The 23,067-nt window shown below is 56.9% G+C and overlaps 7 protein-coding genes across 7 annotated transcripts; 5 read left to right on the top strand and 2 right to left on the bottom strand.

Annotated features, from left to right (window-relative positions):
- Positions 1-1,284: 1,284 nt before the first annotated feature.
- On the top strand, positions 1,285-3,759 carry CMQ_7456 (uncharacterized protein; the record flags this gene model as incomplete). Its single annotated transcript, XM_014314461.1, has 2 exons — positions 1,285-1,335; positions 1,396-3,759. The coding sequence occupies 2 exons, from the start codon at positions 1,285-1,287 to the stop codon at positions 3,757-3,759; spliced, it is 2,415 nt and encodes an 804-aa protein (XP_014169936.1).
- Positions 3,760-4,365: 606 nt separating this feature from the next.
- Positions 4,366-5,342, top strand: CMQ_7743 (RNA polymerase 2 mediator complex protein; the record flags this gene model as incomplete). Its single annotated transcript, XM_014314748.1, has 2 exons — positions 4,366-4,405; positions 4,480-5,342. The coding sequence occupies 2 exons, from the start codon at positions 4,366-4,368 to the stop codon at positions 5,340-5,342; spliced, it is 903 nt and encodes a 300-aa protein (XP_014170223.1).
- A 579-nt stretch (positions 5,343-5,921) lies between these two features.
- On the bottom strand, positions 5,922-10,747 carry CMQ_7664 (gelsolin domain containing protein; the record flags this gene model as incomplete). The annotated part of the gene is made up of 4 exons (XM_014314669.1): positions 5,922-6,302; positions 6,360-6,848; positions 6,932-10,335; positions 10,609-10,747. The coding sequence occupies 4 exons, from the start codon at positions 10,745-10,747 to the stop codon at positions 5,922-5,924; spliced, it is 4,413 nt and encodes a 1,470-aa protein (XP_014170144.1).
- Positions 10,748-13,299: 2,552 nt separating this feature from the next.
- CMQ_7388 (uncharacterized protein) lies at positions 13,300-15,180 on the top strand (the record flags this gene model as incomplete). The annotated part of the gene is made up of 1 exon (XM_014314393.1): positions 13,300-15,180. One exon carries the CDS (start codon positions 13,300-13,302, stop codon positions 15,178-15,180), a length of 1,881 nt encoding a protein of 626 aa, XP_014169868.1.
- Positions 15,181-17,230: 2,050 nt separating this feature from the next.
- On the top strand, positions 17,231-17,655 carry CMQ_7402 (uncharacterized protein; the record flags this gene model as incomplete). The annotated part of the gene is made up of 2 exons (XM_014314407.1): positions 17,231-17,302; positions 17,365-17,655. 2 exons carry the CDS (start codon positions 17,231-17,233, stop codon positions 17,653-17,655), a joined length of 363 nt encoding a protein of 120 aa, XP_014169882.1.
- Positions 17,656-18,175: 520 nt separating this feature from the next.
- Positions 18,176-19,215, top strand: CMQ_7198 (esterase d; the record flags this gene model as incomplete). Its single annotated transcript, XM_014314203.1, has 3 exons — positions 18,176-18,901; positions 18,964-19,068; positions 19,135-19,215. The coding sequence occupies 3 exons, from the start codon at positions 18,176-18,178 to the stop codon at positions 19,213-19,215; spliced, it is 912 nt and encodes a 303-aa protein (XP_014169678.1).
- A 384-nt stretch (positions 19,216-19,599) lies between these two features.
- On the bottom strand, positions 19,600-22,563 carry CMQ_7255 (protein MesA; the record flags this gene model as incomplete). Its single annotated transcript, XM_014314260.1, has 3 exons — positions 19,600-20,103; positions 20,156-21,499; positions 21,553-22,563. The coding sequence occupies 3 exons, from the start codon at positions 22,561-22,563 to the stop codon at positions 19,600-19,602; spliced, it is 2,859 nt and encodes a 952-aa protein (XP_014169735.1).
- Between the last annotated feature and the right edge of the window lie 504 nt (positions 22,564-23,067).

Genomic DNA, 23,067 nt, shown 5'->3' with positions numbered 1-23,067 from the left:
TCGATCTGGCGGCCGTCTCGCTGCTATAAGACGACATGACTGAGCCGAAGCAGGAAAGGGAAAGGCAATACGACCAGCTCGTACGGTCAGCTCTGCGAGTACTCGTACGAGTCGTGGAATACATAGGAAAGGTGTACAATACGCCTTTTAGGCCCACTGCGGGCACCTTCTGGAAAAATTCTAGCGCGCGATATGCCCGAACCGGCACACTATTTCCTCGCCTCCTTTTCCACATAAAATTAAGCCTGAGCGTCTTGGATGACGCGTTAACTCTTGACGCAGGAACGTCCTACATAGTACGTTGGCTTTCTTTGTTTCCACAGAGTACTGGATGGAACGGCCTCCATCGACATTGCTCGTATCGGTGCAGGACGGCGGCCAGGACCAGGGCAGCTGAAAGCTTGGCTCGGATCCATTACCATCTTGGGTGAACAATGGGTTTCAGCCAGGAAGCACGGATTCACTCCGTACGGAGTATTGTCCCATCCAATTCGTCCAGATTTGGCAAAGGACCTGGCGAGTCTGTGTGGTGACCAAGCAGCCACCGTTCGAGTCGGTCGGCAAGCCCTGCCGCATTCAGCTTCTTCGTACAAGTACAGATTGTCGTGTCGTCGTGCCGCTTATTTCCCTACGACTATGAGCCGACGACCAGGTATTGCTAGTGGCTTCCTGCTGCGCTTGCAGACTCCTATTGACGGCCCTCTCGCCTCTGCCCTTGGGCATATATTTCTGCGATGAAGCCACACGATGAGAAATTTGCTCATGTAGGAGCACTTGTGGTCTTTGACTGGAAGATGTTTGGCACGTCTGTCATACGAGTATAACGAGTATAAAGCATGTGTTGCTCGCGAAATATCACGAGTTGCTGTAGCATGATCATGTGATAGCAAAACGTGACTAGAGCCGTGCGAAATGTGCACACTGTATCTACTCACTGTGCTGCGCTGTTCAGGTGCTAGTGCAGGTGGAGCTTGGGCCACCAAAAGTAAACAAAGCCACCATCTCACGCGCCCTCACTTCCCGTGTTCTACTTCCTGTCTTGAGGAGAAAAGAAGCCTAGGAATGTCAACGACACCTCTTGTTGGCGCGTGCTCCGTGGTCAAAGATCTCCTGCCCTTGCTGCCGACATCACCCCGGAAGAATTGACATCATCGCTCTTTATCTGTCGATAAGACAACATCATTGTTTACCCCGATCCTTTTTTACCGCCCATTTTGCCCCAATCCCATACGAACAAGACGAACAGTGACGAAGACAAAACTACACAAAGGCATAGTCAGCACCATGGCGCCAATGACGCGGCGCCGTTCGGCTCGGATAGCTAGTGCTTCCAAGGTAGGCAGACCGAGCAGCAGACCGGTGCAGACCGAGATTGCTGACGCTTGCACTCTGCAGATGCCAGCCAGAGGCACACCCCACAAGAGTCTTGCTCCGGTCAGTGAACGGGACGAGCATGTGGCTATGACGAACTCACCGGCCGCCCCGCGTACGCCGGCCGGCTCCTCGCCCAGAGTGCCGTCCAATTCGGAGATGAACCCGAGCAAGTCCCACAACTCCCTGCTTCCACCGTCGTCCGCAGTGCGTCTGGGCTTCGTCGACATCCCGTCGGTGCGCCAGGATAGCGTCCGCAAGAGCGCACGGCCTGACCGATACGTGGCAGAATCGGCCGAAGAGACAGCGGCTATGTTGCAGCAGACGCCGTCCAAGTCGGCAACAGCGCCGCCGTCGTCGTCCTTCACGTTCCGCTTCACGCGCACGGGCGAGCCCAAGACGGCCGATATGGGCCTCAGCAAGGAAGCGCTCCACTTGATGGAGGAGCTGCGCGAGGAGACGCTCAAGATCCGTGCCGACATGGAGGTCGAGCGTGCCGAAGAAACGGCCAAGGAAGAGGCCGAGGGACATCAGTTCGATGCCAACGGACGCCGGATTGCCAAGCCCAAGAGCCGGGCTGGGCGTTTCAGTGACGTGCATTCAGCCGAGTTCCAGAAGATGGACTCGATCGAGAACCACCCGTCGGCGTTCCGTGCGGTACCCGGTCGCTTCACGCCCGTCAAGACGCCGACAGCACCGACAACAGCGCTCTCCAGCGCCAAGCGTGGCCTCAAGCGAACCCAGTCCAAGGCCAACCTGGACGAGACGCCCAAGCAGGCCGGCTCCTCTGTCATGGCCCCGTCGACGGGAAAGAAGGTCCAGACAGCACCTGCTGCTGCTTCTGCTGCCAATGAGGAGAGAAAGGTGACTGCGTCGGCACAGAAGGACAGGGCGTTCCATAGCAATATGCCCGTGCCTAGTGCCAAGCGTGTCAAGCAGAGCGTGCACGATGATGCGTCTAGCAGCCGGCCCATCTCTCGCGATGGAAGCGCGCTGCCACGCCCAACGACAACTGCGCCTCTGACTGCTTTTGCATCTGTTCCGACTCCTGCTCCTGCGACCAGCCTCCCTCGGCCTCAGATTCCGTCTGGTCTCATGACACCGACCAGATCACTGCTATCTCGGTCGACGAGTATCAAGACACCCGGCACAGCAAAGACGGCAAGCAAATTTTTGTTTGCATCGGGTATGAAGAAGTCGGCGACAACGAGCAGCTTGCAGGCACCTGGCGGCTTCGACTTGGCAAAGGTCAAGCCGGCATCCACCGTGCGTCTGGTGGAGGACGAGACAGGCAGCGAGAACAAACGACCTGTGGTGACTGCCAACACGGTAGCGAAGAGGCGTGCACTCCCTATGCCAGCAATGCCCACACTGCCGTTTTCCAAGACACCAGCGCCTCCCCGTGTGGCCAAGCCGGTGCTGAAGTACGCGGTCACGACGCCAAGCCGGAAGCTGACTAAGCATGTGGCTTTCACGCCGACAACGCAGCGGGCGGTAGTCGCAGAGAAATCGCCGTCTCTGTTCAGATCGTTCATGCCGCGAACGGGATTGAAGCCGAGCGAAGAAGGAGCAGCCGGGATGGACGATCAATCGACTGCATCGACGCCGGCGAAAGAGTCGCCCAGTGTACGCCGTTTTGGGGCTGTTTTGTACCCAGACCTGTCCAAGCATCCTCTCCTGTTGGGACTGGATGGAAATGCGGAAGCTCCGTCCACAGACGCAGCCACAGAGACAGACAAAGTGACAGCTGCAGCCACGGCCGGTCCGCCGGAAGCTCAGGCGTCGGTTCCTGGAACATTCACATTCCGCAGCGACAAGACGATTTGCTTTGGGGAGAAGCCGCCGGCTGGGTTTGGGGCCTCTCCAGGCCAGGCCAGCGTGCGTCAGGTCCGGTTGTCGACGGCCACTGGAACGACGCACCGGGTTCCGGGTAGCTTCCCTGGAGGCGGCGCCAGCAGCGCCTTTTCTGGGGTGGTGGCCACAGCCGGACCGAACAAGGAGAATTCGCGGCCGATGGCATTGAACAACATCCCGCATGGCATTGCCAACAAGAAGCGTCACCGTGTGAGCGAAGCGGAAGACACGGCGGAAGAGGAGGAAGCCGAGCGGACGGCCAAGCGGCGGAAGAATGAGCGTGTGCCTGAGGGCGAAGCCCTGATGGCGCCGCGACTGATGGGAAAAAGCGGTAGCGGCAGCGTGCGAGGCACACCGCAGAAGAAGGCGCAGCCGACGGGCAGCTTTGCGGCAGCGTTGGCCAAGACACCGATGTCGGCAGCGAAGACGCTCAGCATGGCGTCGGCCAAGACGCCCATGTCATCGACGAAGAAGCGCCCTGTACTGACCATGAGCCGGCTTAACAGTCTTGCGCGGCCGAAGCTTCGAAAGTAGGAGGCGGGAAGGCGGAAAGGCGACCAAAAAGCATAGAGCGCTGTTCAACCACAGCTGCTCGTTTACGATTATGCCTGGTGTTGTAAGATATGACTGGCAATGAGGCGTTTTTGGAATCTGGTCTTAGGGGAGTTGTCCATGTTTATCGAGCTATATTGGCCGGGGCCTCGGGATAAGAAGGTGGCAACAATGACGAAGCGGGCGATCTCGACAAGACAAGTCCATGGAGCAAAGGATGCATATAGCATAGGAACAAGAGATGGAGCGGAAACTAGGACAAGATCCGGTCCTGAAGCTCAGAGGACACGAAGTTTTTATCAGATAGGAGTTTGTCTGTTGTTCTGTTCCAAAGTGCAAAATGGTTGAAATTTCAGTGCAGGCAAGACTGATGTGCATACGTGAATGGCATAGCATTAGTCATCCATGTGAGGCAGCTGTGTATGTGGCGCTAATCCTGTTGTGGAAGCGACGTTGTGTTGTATCCGCATCCCAGAAATCCGCGGCATCGTTATCGAGACACCGACACGCTGTCGTTGTTGACCAGCAGCCAGTTTTGCGCCTCCACGTCTCTTCTTCCAAAGTGCTGTTCTGACGCGAGCGACAGCCATGGCGCCGATTGAGCCGTCCCCGACGGCGCCGGCCGAAGGTGTGTCTCGTGCTCGCCCTTGTGCCCATGTTCGAGGCGTTTCGTGGAGTTTCCAGTGCTGACGTTTCTGGCAGCGGCCATCCGCGACACGATCCAGTCGCTGTACAACGTGATGCTGCACACGAGCGCGTATGACGCGGCCGGTCCGCAGACGACGCTGGACGCGCTGGTAGCCGAGGTGCAGGTGCTGTCGCGAGCGCTGCAGTCGGCCGCAGCCGCGAGCAGCACCACGACCTCGACCACGACCACGACCACGACCGCCCTGCCGTCCGTTCCCCGCGACCTGGTGCAGTACGTCGAGGCTGGCCGGAACCCCGACATCTACACGCGCGAGTTTGTCGAGCTCGTCCGCCGGACGAACCAGCTGCGCGCCGGCAAGCGCGCCGCCTTTGCGCAGTTCCGCGACGTGCTGGCCGGCCAGATCCGATCGGCCCTGCCGGAGCTGCAGCCAGACGTCGACCGGGTCGTCGAGAGCACCGGCGGCGGCCGAGGGACAGCGAAGACATCGGAACACGAGCCGGGACAGGAGTCGGGACAGGAACCCGGACGAAATGCAGTCTCCGTGCCCACGACGACAACCAACACGTCAGCTTCGACTTCCACGCCCTCCACGGCTCCTGCTCTTGCTTCTTCTTTTGCTCCCTCCTCCCACTCGGCTCCCACATCGGCTCCCGCTCACACCGTCTCCCTGACCAACCGCTCCATGTCCGCCTCCGCTTCTGCCTCGGCTTCCGCTTCCGCCTCCGCCTCACCCCCTCTCGGCCTCACCGGCGGCACGCCCGGCTCCGATGCCGGCGGCAGCACCATCGACATGCTCGGAATGCTGCCCGGAACGCCGCAGACCAACACCGCTCTCCCGCCCACCTCCAACACCGCTGCTGCCCCAACGTCAGCCGCCGCCGGCAGGCCAGACGGCAACGCGATGCAGACCACCTGAGAACGACGATAGGGCCAAAAAAAAACAAAGAAACAAAGGAACTTTTTTCCTTTTCCTTCTTGAGAGACTCGCCTGTCGTGTCGCTTTCCTGCCACCGGGCCGTCTAGACTGACTAGAGACAGCTACACGCTCGCGGACATGGCTCATGTCAGGCAGGCTTCTACGTGACTAGATCTAGACGACTATCTACAATCACGGACAGGTCGTCTTGTCCCGACGGCAGGACGACATGTCACATGGGGGCACACCAAGTCAGCTAGACTCCACGACACGGTGCTCAGGGATCATATAATAGCAACGAGACAAGCTTAGTAAAACAGACAGTTTCGCTTAGTCACCATTCCATGACAGACGCCTTGTTCTTCCCTCCCGGTTTATGCATTGTATGGCAAACCGACGCCGTCTTCCATGCAGTGATTCCCTCTCCAGCAGCTGAACAAAGGCATTCTTTGCTTGTTTCTGTCTCTCTGATAGGCACTACCTACCAAAAGAGAAAGCGAGAGGCTGTCCCAAGAAAACCCCATTTGTAAATAATGCAAGCAATACCGCCCCCAGGAAATGCAATCACACACAAGACTTCTAGTCCGCCAAGGCCTGCAGAGCTACCGTCAGCGGCACCACGCGCAAACTGCGGCTGCGCTTGATCGCCACTTGTTGCACCGCTCCGACAGTCTCGGTCGTGCGCGTCGGGCTGGCATCGTCGCGCCATTTCCGGAACACGCTCTTGAGATCCCGCGGAATGCCCTCCAGCACCACCGTCGAAATCGGCACAAACGGCCGGTCCTCTACGCCCGCAGCCAGAATGGCGTACTCCTGCGCAAAGTCCAGTGCATTCCGGAAGCTCGCATACTGCCCCTGTGACTGGTACCCCACAATGATGTACATCTCGAAGAACGCATCCAGCACGTAGATCCCGCCTGCCGATAGGTCGCGCTGGTCAAACGAGTGGACTTCCACAACCTGCGAGCCTTGGTCAGAATCCCCGCAATGTTCAGACAGCTGGCCGGGTACACTCACCTGATCGCGGCTGCCAGCATCGGACCGGAACAGCCGTCCGCAGTAGCCGTCGTACTTGGGCTTCAGGCGCCAGTGGTCTGCAGAGCCGACCTTGCTGCCCGATCCGCCAAACAGCGTCCAGAACTCTTCCGCCTCTTGTCCGTCCTCCACCTCGATGAGCTCGCCCTTCAGCGCCAGGTCCATACCAATCAGCCGTGCACAGCTCAACTCATCCACGTGGCTGCCCTTGCCCTTCCACAGGTAACAGTCGCCCTGTTGCGTAATCAGGAACGGGAAACCCGAGCACAGGCTGGTCGTCGCGAAATCCACCTCGTCGAACACGATCTGCCCGAGGAATCGCCGTCCGCAGAGCATGCTTGGTGCCAACTGGTCATACTTGCTGCTCGTTTCACGCCGGAATGTCACCACACCGCCCAGTGCTTGCAGAAACTCCGCCGTCTCCTTGCCTTGCCGCAGCTCCACCAGCTTTCCGCCGAGCGCCCGTGCCTCCTGGCCCAGAAACAATTGTGTATCCTCCACCATCGACTGTGGCACCTCGTCGCCTGCCCAGAAGTACACCTCGCTCACTTTACAACGCCCCGCTCGTCGACAAACGTGTGTGGGCAGAGATACATCTCGCCCTCGAAGAGCACCCGCTCATACAGCGCAGGCACCGGCTGTTTCCTGCCATCGCTAGATACCCGGAAGAGCTGTGACGAAATGCTGTTGACCTTCGCTTCCCCTGCTGGCCGCCTTGACAGTAGCCCTCCCACGTCTGCACGGTATGTGCGCCGGGATCGATCCGGTCCAAAAAAATCTTTCAGCATCCCCGACACTTCTTGGGCCTGCTTCGCTGCCGATCTGTAAGGCGATAGCAGAGGTGGCGGCGTCGTCGAAGGTCGCGGCGACACGGACAAAGGCCGCATCGACAGTGGTGCAGGTATCGGCGACTCCGCCCGTTTTTCCGGCCCCGGACTCTCGAGCTTGTTCTGCTGTCGAGGTGAGAAGGCAGGGATGCTCGCTGGAGCAATCGAGTGCTGTGGTGCCGCAACCTCAGGAGACACTGGTGCTGGGGGCAACGGCCGAACATAGCCTCCCGTCTTTTGAGGGGAGAGTGCCCGCGGTTGAGGCAGAGGCCTTGGACCTCCTGTCTTCGATGGCGACAGCGGCCTTGGAACTTCAACTGCTGGCGCCGCGTTCGGGCTTGGCACTTCTTGCAAGAACTTGGACATCCTCTTCACGTCCAGCTTCCGCGGAGAAGAAACCGGCGAGGTCACCGTCTCTTCTGCCGGAATGGCCTGCGCACCTCTGGCGGCAATGGCAGCAATTTGCTCGTGGATTTTCGTCGGAGACCGCGGCCGCCCGCCAACTCTCGGTGACTCCAGCGGCGGAATCGCAGCCCCCATTGGCAAGGGCGTTGTCGACTCTGCTCGTTTCCTGAACGAGTCGACGAGCGGCAACACGCTGCTTCGGCCAGCGACAGTCGGTTCGGGACCCATTTTCTTCGTCAAATCGACCAGGGGAGAAGGCTTCGTGCCCGTTTCAATCTTCTTGGGCATAATGGGTGGTGGAGACAACCTTTGGGGGTTATCTTCCGTCTTGGCCGGTTCTTCGGCTGATTTGCTCTGCTGTAAGCTTGACGGGGCCTTTCTCTTCGGACCACGGGCACGACCCTTAGTCATGTGTGTCAGTTGAGGTCCTGGCCCCTGTGGTGCTTCAGCAGCGGAAGACGACGGCCCGGAAGACGCCGTGGATGCTCCAGGTGCCGCTCCAGGAGGGCCACGCGCCAACATTCCTGCCAAGGACGAGTTGAACCGATTTGCAAGAGCGCTCCCACCTCCCAGCTGAGGGCCACCGCGGAGAATCCCGCTGTCCCTGGTGGAAGGCGTAGTCGATTCTTGCTCTGCAGAAACTGAGGCGGTATTGCCAGTCTCTCTCTTCGAGACAGTCAAGGCTCGACTTGTGCGGCCGAAGACGCCAGCCTCTGCCCGACGAGCGTCTGCTCCTGGGTTTACTTCCGAAGTCGCTCGATTTCGTCGGGTCGGTGAGATTGATTTGGAGCCCGTACGGCTCATCTCCAGCCTCTTCGCCAGACCCTCAGGGAGAACAGGCTCGTCATCATGGTCAAGAGCATTGGCCATTATGCCACGACCCTCTGACTTTGCCTGCTGGAACTCGGCCTTTTTCTGAAGTATGGCATCCTTGAATTCATCCTTCTTCTCCCGCGGTTTTGGCCCGCCTGTGAAGTTGAGCGACTTCTTACCACGAAGAATGTTGTCCTTCAATATATCTGGTGCCTTAAAGTTTTGTGTCTTTGCACGCCGTAATGAGCCAAAAACACTCTGAAGCTCGTTCTCATTACCATCGTCTTTCTTCGTGTCCGTCGGCAGTGGCTGGCGAGGCTTCAAGTTGGTCCGGAAATCCAGGCTCGTTGGTGTAGTTGGCGCCAATGGCAGCTCGATCCCACTCTTGCCGGTTATACTGCTAACAGACGCCGAGTGCGTATGAAAGCCACCTCGTCCGCTTCGGCCAGGCACAGGTACGGAGATAGGGAGAGGCACAGAAGGCTTCAATGCGGCGGCTGCTGCAGTCGCACCCATTGGCGACGACCTCATCAGCCCACCAGTCTTTACTTCATGCTTGTGCGTTACAGGCGTTGGGGGTGTCGCAATTTCGGAGCCGGTAGTGCTCCCGGCCTTCTGCGCCTTTTGCTTGCTCAACTCAACCATCCATGCGGGCTGGTTGTTCAGCGAGGCTGCCATCTTAGGTTTCGGTAAGTCGGGCTTGTTGAGCGCGGCTTCGAGCCAGCTCGATGTTTTGTTCGGGCTCCATCTCCGCGGATCCATTGTCTTGGATGGGCTTACGGGTAGGGATGACGTCTTTTCTTCATCTTCGTGGCCCGCGTCAACATGCTCTTCTTCAGCTGGCGCCGGGGCTGATGCGCTTGCTGTGTTATTGCTAGCCTGAGCCTTGGTTGGAGAAGCCCGACCGTCCCTGGATGTTGGCCGGGACGTGGTGGCCGGCTGGGGGCCTGTTCGACGCCCGCCCTCAGGCCGAACAGATGCAACGTTGTCGACTCGCTGAAGGCTAGGGGGCGATGTGACGCTCCATCGCTTCACGCTGTCGCTCCTCTTCATCATGGCGCTCTGGACAAAGCCGCCAGCACCCTTTGTAGGTGACCGTGGCCGCGTGGGCGTTGACCAGCCGGAGGCAGGCGGCGACGAGAGCGAATCCACTGGAGGGTCCAGCTTTTGGGTGGGTGTCATGGGAGAGACAGTACCGGTCGGGATGGTGCCGGCTTGTAGGGCGGAGAAAGACGAAGTGGAGGGAGATTGTGGGGCAGGCTCGGGCTCCGTTGAAGGGGCACGAACCATCCCGGGCAGCTGAGTAGGGGCGGCAGTCATGTCCTGGCGGTCGTTGTCCTCAACCTGGGTGCGGCGATACGCAGCAGAGTTGAGGCCACGATCGGCTGTTTGGCGGAACCAGGACGGATCTTTGGAAGACAGTGCATGCGCAATCTGGTCACGCGAGACGTCAGGCTCAGCATCAGGCTCGGCCGATTCGCCGCCAACACTTGTGATTCCAGGGGAGCCAACAGAGACGACCGACGAACGAGCAGCAGCATTCTCGGCAGCAACCATGGAGAGAGGGCGTATCTTGGGCCGGTCAGAGGCCGACACGCTGAGCGACGTCGGCCGTCTCTGCCACGAGAGCGTCGGGGTCCGTCCCGCACCAAAAGTGGCGGATGCTTTTCCGTCGGCATCAAAGGGGGACTCGTTTTCTTTTGTCGACGAAGACGAAGGAGTGCCCATAGCATCAGAGCTCGATTCCAGGGCAGAACCACCGGGACGGTTGTTGGAACGAGATGAGGGACTGTTGTAGGGAGACGCCGGTTTCAGCACATCCGACTGCGAGCTGTTGTAGCGGTGATGAGACGAGGACGGTGGTGGCGTGTTGGCGGGAGACGATTTCTGAGGGGAAATTGATCTGGCACGTTCTGGAAGGCATTAGCAGAGAAAACAGGGAAAAGAGGTGGAAGGCCTTCCAGAAACCTGACGCGGCCCAAGTTCAGAAGCAAGAAGGGAAGGAGCTGCCGGCCGGTGAGGAGGCCAGCTCCTGCCCGAAAGGGATGTAAGGCATCATCGACGCAACGCAGTCAAGACCGCCCAATGACAGCCTGGAAAGCCAGCCTCTACGACCGAAAGACACAAGGAACAGCCAGGCCGACTGAACGGGCCATCCCACGATCACAGTACTGGACTTATCGTACCTTCTCGGCGCGCCTGGCGCTCCCGCTTCTCTTGCAGGATCTTCTCCTCGAGCTCGCGCGAGCGAGCCTCATCTTCCTCCAGCCGCCGATCCTTGAGCTGCTCGACCGAGCGCAGGAAGTTGGACACCTCGTCCGACATGGTTCGTTCTTCAGATCGTGAGACCAGCCAGGTTGCTATTCGTCGGCACACCGGAGAGTCGCAGACATGACACGTCCGGGCTGGAACTTTTCGGATACAGCTAAGGTGGCCGAGTGTGAGCAAGAGCCAGGAAGTCGTGCGGTCGTGCGGGTGTTGCAGTCGTGCCGTTCAGTTGACCTGTGTCGGGAGAAGCGCAAAAGGAGCGGCGGGATGATAGCCAAGGGGGGTAGCGGGCGATGGAAGAAGAAAATCATGGTTTTCAAATATTGGCCGCTCTTCCAGCGTGTTACGGGGTCAACAGTAGCGGCGTTGTGCTCTTGTTTACAGTCCGCCAATCACGGAGTTTTAGCGTCCGTTTTGTTCTGTGCGGGCGCGCTGCCATTCGCTGCTGAGACAGCCCCTAGCGCCCCATTTTACATATAGCGCATGAATGTGGTTACTGGTCTCACATTTTGCACGAGGCGGTTGAGTATGAGCATACGCATGCATCCTCACGTCAACAAACAGTCCGGACTTTCGTAAAACCTGAGCCGCCTAATCCGTAGTACCGGAGCTCTTTGCTGGTGCTCCATATTAATTACATAACCCCCTGAGATATGTGGTGCTATGACGTTTCCATCTTGTGAGCTCAGCTTCTGGCCCGCTCTATCTTACATAGCACCAAGTATACGGAGTAATACACACACGTATATCCGAGCCACAGTACTTCGTACAACGCGCTTCGTCTACTACGGAGTATGTACATGTAATTCGACAGAATGGGTTCTGTTTTCTTTTAATGATACCCTGCCACCCCCCACCACTGCCGATCGAACAGCCTTGTGTACCGCACAATGCAAAAGGCGGACAACCAACCATCATTTCGGCACCGCTTGACTTCGGTTACCGCCAGCAATCGGCACATGAGACGGTCAGTACAGAAACAGCCGAGCCTTTGCATCGTCCACCACCCACGCTAGTCCTTCCTTAAGGTTCTCCCCAGTCATCGCGCTGCACGGGAGAATCTTCCACCGATGGGTCCGAATGTCGTGAAGCTTCAAAGCCTAATACTATCGTCAGCAGTGCTCTCTTGAGAAAAGTACGTGAGGTAGCCACAGATACGCACGTTCGCAATTTCATCGCTCTCCATGCAGCCTCGGACGTCTGTCTTGTTGGCAAATACGAGCAAGCTCGCTCCTGAGAGTCTCTGTTTTCTTGGTGAGTCTTGACGCTTGCTTTTCTAGACTCTCCCAAAAATCAGTCACCTACCTCCTCCTGTAGCAATCCGTGCAGCTCGGTACAGCAGTCATCCATCCGTAGCCGATCCGTAGCGTCCACAACCCAGATCAGCGCATCCGTTTTCTCAAAATAGTTACGCCAGTATGATCGCAGCGTCTTCTGGCCGCCCACGTCCCCTTGATGAAGTGTTAGCTAGAATGGTATGGGCAGAATTGCCGAGCTCGGGCAAACCAACATATATTCAACTTGTAGCTTGTGCGTAGACAATTAGCTAAGGTATCTTTGAAGCAGAAAAACCTAGAAGAGCTTGACGTTACCCCTCATAGTCAATGGTTTTTATAATAAACCCTAGAGTCGGACTGACAGTATTGACATCTTCTCCCATGATCTTTTTGACAATGGTTGTTTTCCCAGCATTGTCCAACCCACTTCACGTGATAATCTACGTCAGAACAATCGTCCAACGCAACTCAACAGGAAGGCAGGTGTTGACAAACAGCATCAAAATGCGCAACTCCTTGTCCTTGAGTCGTGCCTTTCGTAATATAGACAACATTATGGTTCGCAGTGCTGCCTTCGGCTCAGTACTGCACGTATCGGTGGTTGATCTTGGACGAGTTTGGGCAGCATCCATATTAAACTCCGTTTCTTTAGCATAATGTTTGCTTATGTCAGCATGGTCGGCACCAACAAACGAACAAGCACGGCAAGTCGTGGTGAAAGCAGTGACTTCCTCGCAACTGTTCCTAGTGATCTAAGAACTTTCCTGTTCATGGCGCTTTGTGAGTACGCTACCAGACTTCATCTTTAGCAATCTGCAAATAAAACAAGTAAAATGTCTGATTGATTGCGGGAATCTTGAGGCATACAATGCCTCAATTAAAAGCGTACCAATAATAGCCCCCCCCAGAAGCCGGAAGTGATGCATACATTTCATTTCCATTTCTTGTGATACCCTGCAACACGCATACGCGAGAAGCTGCATCGCGCCTTCCGTCTCTACTTAACGCTCTTTCCCATTTTGTTGACGAGTGTTTACCTTTTGTTGAAACTGAAAATTCACCGACGTCCTTCATAATTCTGCTGTCTTGCCCAAATATCTTCGTTTGCCGTGGGTTTCGTCGCACCTACTTAGGTCAGACCTGTATGTTCGTGATCTGAATTCCGTCTCTATATAGGATCAGAGGGCCATCGCTCTTTACTTCTACCTCTATTTTGGCCACTGCTAGCTCCTCCTCGGCTGTCTGTCAGTTGCAACGTGAGTTCACCGGCCTCGTATGAATTGATATGGGCGCAATGCCCTGCTAACATGCATTAACGGGAGAGACGTCGCCATGGGACCACATACTGGTTCAGTGGCTGCTTCTAGCCACTCCACAGATTGGAAACCGGCAGATCGGCATGACTACTTGCGTATTAGAGCTGGCAACGATTACCACTTTTCGTACCCGCGTAACGGATCTAGGCAAGTGAGCGGCACTCATTATGGTGGTCAGCTCTGCGGGCCTGTAAACACCCAGGGCAATGGCACGACACAAAACCAGGAGAAAGGCCACAACCTATCGGCCGAAAGCCTCACTCCGTACCGACAAGCAGGCACTACTACACACATCGCTAAGAAAAGCAAAGAATCGCAAAGTCTCACGAAGGCATCTCCTATGGCGGTAACACAAGCATGGAATAAAAAAGGCACAAGCCCGGTTGAAGCGGAAAATTTTCGCAACTCGGATACCGTACTTCGACCTGAAGACAGTGTTTCCGCCGTTTGTGGTAACATTGTAGTGCCACCAGAAGATATTGACACGACCGCTGCAAGGCATGAGATGACGGAAACCTCTGGCGCCGACTGGAAGCGAAATCTATCAAAGCGGTTTGCAACAACGACAGGCTTCTCCAATTATGTCAGCTCATGGAACAGTAGAATTATCGAGAACAAATCGGTGCCGCATTTCGAAGATAACGGGAAATGGAAGCATTGGCAATGTGCAATCGATGCTGCGAATGGAAAGCTGCTGGATCCGGTGACATTTCCTCAAACGCTACGAGACGACAGCCTATTGGAAGACGATAAAGCCAGAATGCGACGCCGGACAGGAACTGCCATCTCGGCTTGTAAAGCATACATCATTCTTCATGGAGACCAAATTGAGGATGATCTGACATACCTTAAGCGTGAAAACACCGACACAGGACCCACGATGGAACAGACGGTGGCATCCAAGACGGATATTATATCTCCTGCTTCACCAGCGTCACCACAAAATCTGGCCATTGCTACACTCAAACCTGCATCGTCAACATGTTCGGCTTCGTGCCCATCTGGTCCCGTGTGTCCTCGGGCGGGTTGCTACTATATTCGCCCGGCCAAGAAGTCCGATATGAAAGGTGTGCGGGAGATTTATAATTTGGAAGTCTTAAAGGGAACACAGGCCACAGATGCGGAGCCACTTGATCTCGAGGACATCTCTTCTATCCTCACGATTTGCCGCAAATCTATGCTGCCGTTCATTGTCGCAATTGCCGGCCAAAACGATACCGAGACACCGGAAGAAGTTATGGGATTTGGCTTTCTTTCGATATATCAGCCCGGATTGGCAGGCGGCTTGAATGGAACCAGTAGGTATTCGGTCAAAGTCAACGTCTTTGTGCATGCAAACCACCGACAGAAAGGGGTGGGGAGTACGATTTTGAGCAAGCTGCTCCAGCTCTGCTCGCTTAATTACAGCCCAAAGAAGGATTACGGAGCGCAGTACTTCCATTCGGACGACACGGAGCTATACCGCTCATGTCACGAATCTCCCCGCCAGTACCACCAGGTGTTTGCCGAAGTACTTTGTGGAGGCGAGCGAGGTATAGCTGAGATGTGGTACGGGCGGGTGCTCACGAGCGACTTTGGATTCCAGCCTCTGGGAAAGAGCATAATGGGGGCCCATTGGTCCAATGTTGGGCAGTGCTGGTTGGGAAAGCTCGTCTTCCAGCATGACTGCTATGCGGAGAACGTGTTGGGAGACGATGATAACGATGACAACGACGCGGCAGTATCAGGGGATACAACGGCCGACCACGCAAGGTCACATGAAAAGGGTAACGAAGAGGAGGTAGACGGATCGCCCCCAAATCGGTCATTTGATACGAGCGAGCCTGTCAGCTCACAGGTGAACGGTGGTGTGATGCTATCAGGCAACGCAAAGGATACGCATACGGAGTATTGGTGAAGAATGAAATGGGACAGAACCGTTAGACGGTTCAGTGCAGGGGTTTTTGAAAACGTGGCTGGCGGACCTGAGAAGGCAGTTTATACGGAGTAGGCATCCCCAGCCACCAGAACCTAAGGAGCAGCGAATATAGAGCGAGGAGGAGACAAACATGAGCTTTTGCCGTTCTCGTCGAATTCTACGCCAGCCACACCTCGTGGCGGGATGTTTCGTCCCGCAGGGCGATGTGACCTAGTGGGGGCTTCTGGGAGCCCCTTCCGACCTCTTCCTTTTTCCGTACGACTTCCAGAATACTTCGGAGTAAGCCTGTCCGGCCAGGCCGAATTGGTTCAGTCGGGTTCGAGCGGCTTTCAGACACTCGACTCAGGCTGTTGTTGTTTTATCAAAGTTCTTCTTTGACCGAATCCGTCGGAGCCTATGTTGTGTATCTTGCATTCTTTGAGTTTTCAAGCGTCTTTTGTTCACCAAAACCTTCGAGCATGAGTACCTCGTATCTGGCTACTCACTTGTAAATACGAGTAGCTAAGCCAAGCCACGATTGGTTCGAGTGGCCGAAGAGTCGGTATAGATGGTGCCTATGGTCGATAGCCTACCAGAGGGCAGCACGGCCTTCTTGGCGTTCGCTTGGAGCGCATCTTATCTCAAGAAGGAGCAGCCGATGGAGGAGTTTTCAGAACATGCATATCGTTCTGCGGAGCAGACTGCAAGGCAGTGGAGCATTCGGAAAGGGACCAGCTGAGTCAAGTGTGTTCTTTGGTGCGTCTTACGTAGGCAAATACGAGGGTTCTGTCGATCGTCACGGATGATCTGCTGTTTACACATATGTAGGACTTTCTATGTCATTCTTTTTGCCTTGTTTTCTTGATAGTAGTCGAATTGACAAGAGCAAACGTGCAACGGAGTGTTTTGCACGCCGATCAGCTCCTACGTTAAAAGCGGTGGGAGGTAGTGCCAACAACAATGGATACATAGTAATGGCGCGTTTCAGGTCTGCCGAATATCACATAGTAGAGAGCATTCCAGTGGTGCCTGGGGTGTCTTAATTGGCAGGTGATGCGTGCCACGGAGCTCGTTCGCTTGGCGCAGCTTACATACGACGTAGATAGTAAATAGAAAATAGGGAAAAAGGCGATGGCTAGGCTTCCTGGGGTGCTGCAGCGAATAGCGGCCTGTGCTTTGCTTTTGCCGACCACTTTATTTTGGTGTCGGACGGAATACGAGCACAGGGTGCCTATTTTTGCTCTTGGCCTGCTGCCAGTCAAATGATTAGCGACCTTCAAGGGTCGTTGCATGGGGAACTGCTTCGTTTCGACCAGTTACAGGCAACCTATGACGTCGAGCCTCGGAAGTATATCAAGCTTTCACCTACAAACTAGCTCTCTTGGCCAATTTTGCTGTGTTTTCTTTTTCAGCTCCACAAGTCAGAGCTCGGAGGGGCTAAGTAATCGCCTGCCAGTGGTTCGTATCCCATGTGCCGTACGCCGCACTCCGTACATAGTATTGTGCAGGATGCGCCTTTTTCTGGTGGATGTTTTATGCGGGAGGCTGGTCTTTGTTACGGAGTAGCAGTACTCCGTACTTCGTACTCCGTACGGAATACGTATGTGCGACGTATTGTCGGGACGCTCGATCCCAGCATCTCGGCAGCACTTTGGATGCAGTGTACCCCGAGTGCGGCGCAGACCAATTAGCGGCATGTGTCTGACAACAGCCCAGATCTTGCCGCTAAGGAGGGCGAGAATGGATCCTCGTATGAGTGAAGTCGTTGCCGTTTTGGGGCAAAACTCGCTCGTGACATCCGCTCACTTCGTCCCACAAAAAGTAGGTAAAGACAATGGCTGGCAGCCAAGGCAGGGCTGGTGGCTATCGGTGTGCATATAAGAAGGAGTCTGCATAGCTGCAATGTTCCCGCATTCCCCCCTGATCTGATCGTTGCCCGAAGTGTCGAATATAAACAAAACACAAGCATACACGTTCACTCGTACCTGTTACAAATATCGCCTTCACTGCTCAACCACTCGACAAATCACGTCAACTCACAACCACCACAATGAAGTCGTTTGCTGTCCTCCTTGCTGCCACCCTGGCCATGGCTTCGCCCATAAAGAGAGAGCTCGGTGGAGTAAGTGATCGCTTCAATGTCAACGTCTGGTAGGACCAATCCGCTGACCAGTTTTGCTTCAGGTCCTTCTCTGCAGCGGTGTCAACGCTACCGGCTCCTGCGAGTATGCCGTCCACCCGCTCAAGACATGCATCAACACACCAGTGTCGCTCAACGGCACGACCAACACCTTCGCAGTGGACGGCGAAGCGTTTGAGTGCTACCCGTATGTCCAGAAATGCGGCGGCATCTGCACCTCGCCAGAAGGCTGCACACTAGGCGCCATCGACTTTGGCTACGCGCACAAGTACAACCTGAGCGCGGTGGGCTGGGGAACCCTGATGGGTTCGTATGAATGTCGCGCGAAGAAGTAGAGCGGCCGGGCGAGGGCGATGCGAGATGGAGTGGGACGCATGCTGCAAAGCTGAAAATGCGAATACGGCGCCCGGAAGGAAAACCACATTAATCAGGAACTGGGACCCCTTTGGTTTTGGGGGCGGAGTTTTGGCCTGGGACTCTTGCTGCTTTGGGAATGCTTCGAATAATGCCTGCGACGTCATTCTAACGTTCATGCATACCTACTAATATCCAAGTACTTACATTGTAATAGACTTAATATCATTCTTTGTCATCACAGTCGTTGCATAATGCTGAGGCCAGCAAATGCGGGGTTCGGCGATGGGTCGGCATTTCGCACTTGTCGTCAACGGCCCCTCCTCCCCAACCCGGTAAAAGTACACGGCCTGATAGAGCAGCGTAGGGAAGGTGCCAACCAGCCGTCCGTAGAGTTAAAACACGCCAATTCTTCTCGACTTTTCCACCTCACTTTTCTGGCTGTTCTTCCGTCTCTCTTCCACGCTGTTCTGCAAGGCAATTTCTATCCCATCGTCCACAATGTCGACCTTTACCGTCAAGGCGACCATCGCCACCTTTGGCGGCCGCCTTTACAAGCTCTCGCACACGTCGGCGACCACCGGCACGCCCATGAACGTCAACGTCTTCCTCCCGCCCCAGACGATCTCAGCCCTCAAGAAAGTCCCCGTGCTCTACTACTTGTCCGGGCTGACCTGCTCGCCCGAGAACTGCTCGGAGAAGGGCTTCCTGCAGGCGCAGGCGGCACGTCACGGCATCGCCATCGTCTACCCGGACACGTCCCCGCGCGGCCTCCAACTGGCGGCCGAGCACGAGAGCTGGGACTTTGGCGAGGCTGCATCGTTCTATCTGGATGCCACGACTGAGGGTTACTCATCACACTACCGCATGGAGTCGTACCTAACCAAGGAGCTGCCCGAGGCGCTCTTTGGCAGCGAGCAGTTCGCCGCCCACCTCGACCAGGACCGCCAGTCCATTACGGGCCACTCCATGGGCGGCCACGGTGCCCTGACCCTATACCTGCGTCATCCCGGCCGATACCGGTCGGTGTCGGCGTTTGCCCCCATCTCCAACCCGACGCGCTGTCCGTGGGGCCAGAAGGCCTTCCGCGGCTACCTGGGCCCGGCCGACGTTGAGATCACGCCCGAGTCGGCCACGGATGCGTCGATCCCAGCGGCCTGGAAGGAGCACGACGCCACAGAGCTGGTCAAGAAGTGGAAGGGCGACCTGAAGATGCTCATCGACGTGGTAAGTGGGGTGTGGTGTCGTGGCGTTGGTTTTGTGGCGGATGTGGTGCTAACACCTACCAGGGCACGGCAGATAACTTTTACAAGCAGAAGCAGCTGCTGCCAGAGAACCTGGAAAAGGCTGCTAAGGACGCTGGCCTGACAGGACTTACGGTGCGGTACCAGGATGTAAGTGCTTTTGTGGGAGGTGCTCTATGCAGTCTGATTAGAGGTATGGTCACTAACACGCACTAGGCTTACGATCACTCTTACTACTTTATCTCTTCCTTCGGCCAGGACCACGTCGACCATGCGGCCAAGTACCTTTTGGCCTGACCACAGGAACGACTGTGAGAAGGACTTGAAAGGGTTCTGCATGCTTAAACAATAAGGTTGATGGATATAGGCTGAAGGCAATAAAGCAGAAAACAAATAAAACGGGATATCGAACTACCAAACAAGACACAAAATATACATGAAGAGATTGTACAAGCACTGCGCACCAAAAAACCCATGCATTTTCTCTGCCGAGCGACAACTGATCACATTTGTCTCATACCCGCGTATACATACGATAATCAAATCAGGAGAAAACCCGTGAAAGCTCAGCACTACACGCCGCAACCTCTCCGTAAGAACGCCGGTTTGCAACAGAGATGACGGAGATGGAAAGATGAAGACGGATGAGAACGAAAATGGCTGACATGCTGGTGACCTGCTCTAGCTGGAGCGCGGATCGACGAGGACGGTGTTGGCAGCAGCAGAACTGCCACCATTGCCGCTGCCATTGCCAGCGGCGGCAAGTGCTGCTGCGGCGGCGGCAGCCTGGTTGACGAGGCCTTCCTTCTCGAGCTTGCCGCGCATCTCGGCGTCGTCGTCGCGGCGGATGCGCATGTAGGCCATCTTCTCGAAGCGGCTCAGGCCCTGCCACCAATGGCGGCCGGCCTCGTGCTCGCTGATGCGCTCGAGCAGCTCGGTCGTCTTGGTGCGGACGTCCTTGTCCCGGTGGAAGAGGCCGAGGGCAACGTAGAAGAGGCCGCCGTGCGACTCGGGGGCGACGGAGAGCAGCAGGCAGATCTCGTCGTACGAGTACACATGGCGGGACAGGGTCAGGTAGATTTCGCGGCTCTGTGCCGGCGTCAGGCGCTGGGTGCGCAGGCGGTCGTGCATGTGGTGTAGGTCGAGGCCTTTGAGGGGGCGAACGGTGATTTGCTGAGCGACGTCCTGGGGGTGTTAGTAGGAGCGGGGGGAGGAAAAAAGAAGAGGAGAAACCCACCTTGATGAAGCTCAGGTAGCTCCTGGTGTTGCGCCAGCCCTCGACGCGGGTGACGTTGCCGGCCAGCTCACGCTGCTTGGCGTTGTCGTCGGCCCAGACGTAGCCGTGACCGGTGGAGGTGGCGGTGAAGCTGTTGTTGGTGGGAATGGCGGCGGTGGGCGTGGTGGCAACGGGCGAGTTGGCAGTCAGGTCGGCGGCATAGTCAGCGCTGTCGGAGTTGAGGACGCTGGCACCATAGACGGACTCCTCAAAGGCGGCGGCGATGCGGGTAAACTTGACGACCCAATCGCGCCACTTGGCCCGGATGGCGCGCTCGCCGAGACGGGCGTGGATGCTCTTGAGAATGTCGGCCATGAAGGCGTTGTCACCAGTGAGGTCGGCGCTGGCAGTGGCAGCCACAGCTGAGGCCGAGGACGAGGCCGGAGTCAGAGAAGTATTGACGAGGGCAGCATAGGCCGGATGCTGCTGCTTGAAGGAGAGCAGGCCTTGGGTGATGGGGGCGTCTTCGATGCGGGAGCTGATCTTGATGCGGCCCGACGGCAGGTCGCACAGCAGGTCCCACCATTCGGGGTGCAGCTCAAAGGTCGGGTTGGTGACGCCGGCGATGAAGCCGGGGACCAGCAACAGATCCTCAATCTTGGTCAGGTCCGTGTAGGGAAAGGCGTGGCGAGTGAAGCCGCGGAGAACGCCGCCAGAGGCGAGGGCACAGGCTGCCAGCACGGCCTCGGCCACCTCGCCCGACGGCATGTTGTGGCCGAGGAAGATGATGCGCTTCTGGGTCAGCAGGGCGTTGACGAGGACGATGATTGGATGAGTCAGCGGGCCGCTAGTTGTGAGATGGGCGTGTGCTGCAAACGGCTGTGGCTGTTTCGCGTGCGGGTCGGCAAAGTTCTGGATCAGCTTCACGAGCGAGAAGTCGCCGACGTTTTCGGGCATCACGGCCACCGGCACCTTGATCGGGATCGGGATGCCCTTGTAGAGCACCTTGCTCTCAAACTCGTGCGTGTCGCGCGGCACCGCATAGGCTGTTGCGTGGCCCTCAAAGTGTGCCTTGGTGCCGGACCGCAGAATCGCGCCAGCCGGCTTGGGCGGGCTGCGGCTTGCGTCTAGCGGTTGGCCGGCCATGCCGTCGCCGCGTTCGGCCGCGATCCGCATCTGGATCATCTGCTCAAACTTGTCCACAAACAGGTCCTTGTTCTCGCTCGCCTGCAGCAGGTGGCGCTCCAGCCGGCTGAGCCGCGGCAGCAGCGACAGGTCCATCGCATTGACCGCCTCGTACAGCATCGACAGCGTCTCTGGCACCGGCGACTTGAAGTACTCCTCGAGTGCGAGCAGGAGCAGCGGCTGGTTCGTACTGTTAGTTGTGTGACAGTCACGTGATTTGATGGGAGGCTCACCTTGTATATGTGCAGGAAGGGATGGCGCGTGCAGATGGCCATGGACTTGACCACAGCGCCACGCTTCTGCGTCTTGTCCTGCTTCGTGTTGACAAGGTTCAGGACATAGATCAGCGGGGCGCCCTCGCCGCCCTCCGGCTCGCTGTCCGTCGACATGCTGTCCTCGTCTTCATCGTCATCGTCATCGTCGTCGTCGTAATCGTCGTTGTCGTTGTCGTCTGCGTCCTTGTCTTTCTCGGGCGCTTCTTCGTTGTCGGCATCCGACTCGGACAGCCCGTTCGTCTCAGTCCCGTCGGTTGTTTTGATGTTGTCGGTGGTGGCAACGTGGCCATGCTTGCGCCTGCGCTTCTCCCGACGCCGCGCCTTCTCGAGCCGCTCCTGATCTTCCTCCTCGGGCGTGGTGTCCTTGTGCAGGAAGAACATGGTCCAGTCCTGGTTGCGCAGATGGGTCTGGTCGGGCAGCATAAGCTCGGCCAGCATGTGCTCGTCACCCGTGATGGCCACGGGATACTGATGCTCCATGATGGGGCCCTTGTCGATGTCAAACGAGGCCACCAGGATGTACTCCACATGGTTTTCGGTTGCGCCTCTGGGGTACTGTGACCGCAGCTTGCGCGGCGGGTGTGCATCCGGGTTGGAGTGGCGGGCGGCCACGGCGATGGCAGCAGCGCCGGAGCCGGATAGTGACGAGTGCTGCGACGAGACGGCCGTGTCGGTCGAGGGTGCGTGCATGGACTTGGCGCTCTGGTTGGACGTGCGGTCGACGTCGGACGAGACCGGCGCCGATGCCAACGCTGACAACTGTTCCGGGATGGGCGGCGGCTGCTGGGATGGTGGCCGAAGCAGTGGCGTGCTGCTCGACATGTTGGGCTGGGCAGCCTGCACCGCGAGAGAGGCCCGGCCTGGCTTCCTCGAGAGAGAGTGCGGAGGACTGCCCTGCGTCGACACGGAACTGCCGCTGATACTGTGCTGGCGCGACTTGGTCGGCTGGGCGACCTGGATGGATGCCATTGGCCCTGCTCTTCTCCCTTTCCTTCCCTTCAATCGAGTGAGATGTCCGAGAGCCTAAGCCGAAAGCCGGAATCAGCTGGTGGGGGATGCGACAAGTGTGACGGGGAGCTCGCAACTCTCACCGCGATCCAACGCGTGTCAGAAGGGCGACCACGAGAGACATGACCCGCCAAGGGGGGATGGGCAAAAGGTGGATGATCTTCTCGACAGAGAGGTGGCCCGCTCCAATTCGTTGGGACTTGCTTTCTGGGGGCCCCCCTTTTTTGCCTACTTGCCTATCTGTTGTACTCCGTACTTTGTACACGGCCGAGCACAACAGAAAGCCGAAATCGTCGGGCGGTTGCCAATGCCTTCTTCTGCGAGTGCTCTCGTACTCGGATTGACCGTGATTTGCCAGAGCACTTGATTTGATGTGCTAGTGCCCCTTCCAGCCCCCTTTGCTCGTCTCTGCACGAATCGACGGTTTCTTTTGCTTGGCCCCCCCTCCTTTGTTCTATCTCGATG

The sequence above is a fragment of the Grosmannia clavigera genome, assembly GCF_000143105.1.
Source record: "Grosmannia clavigera kw1407 unplaced genomic scaffold GCSC_173, whole genome shotgun sequence".
NCBI lineage: Eukaryota > Fungi > Ascomycota > Sordariomycetes > Ophiostomatales > Ophiostomataceae > Leptographium > Leptographium clavigerum.
This window is presented reverse-complemented; position numbering and strand designations above follow the sequence as displayed.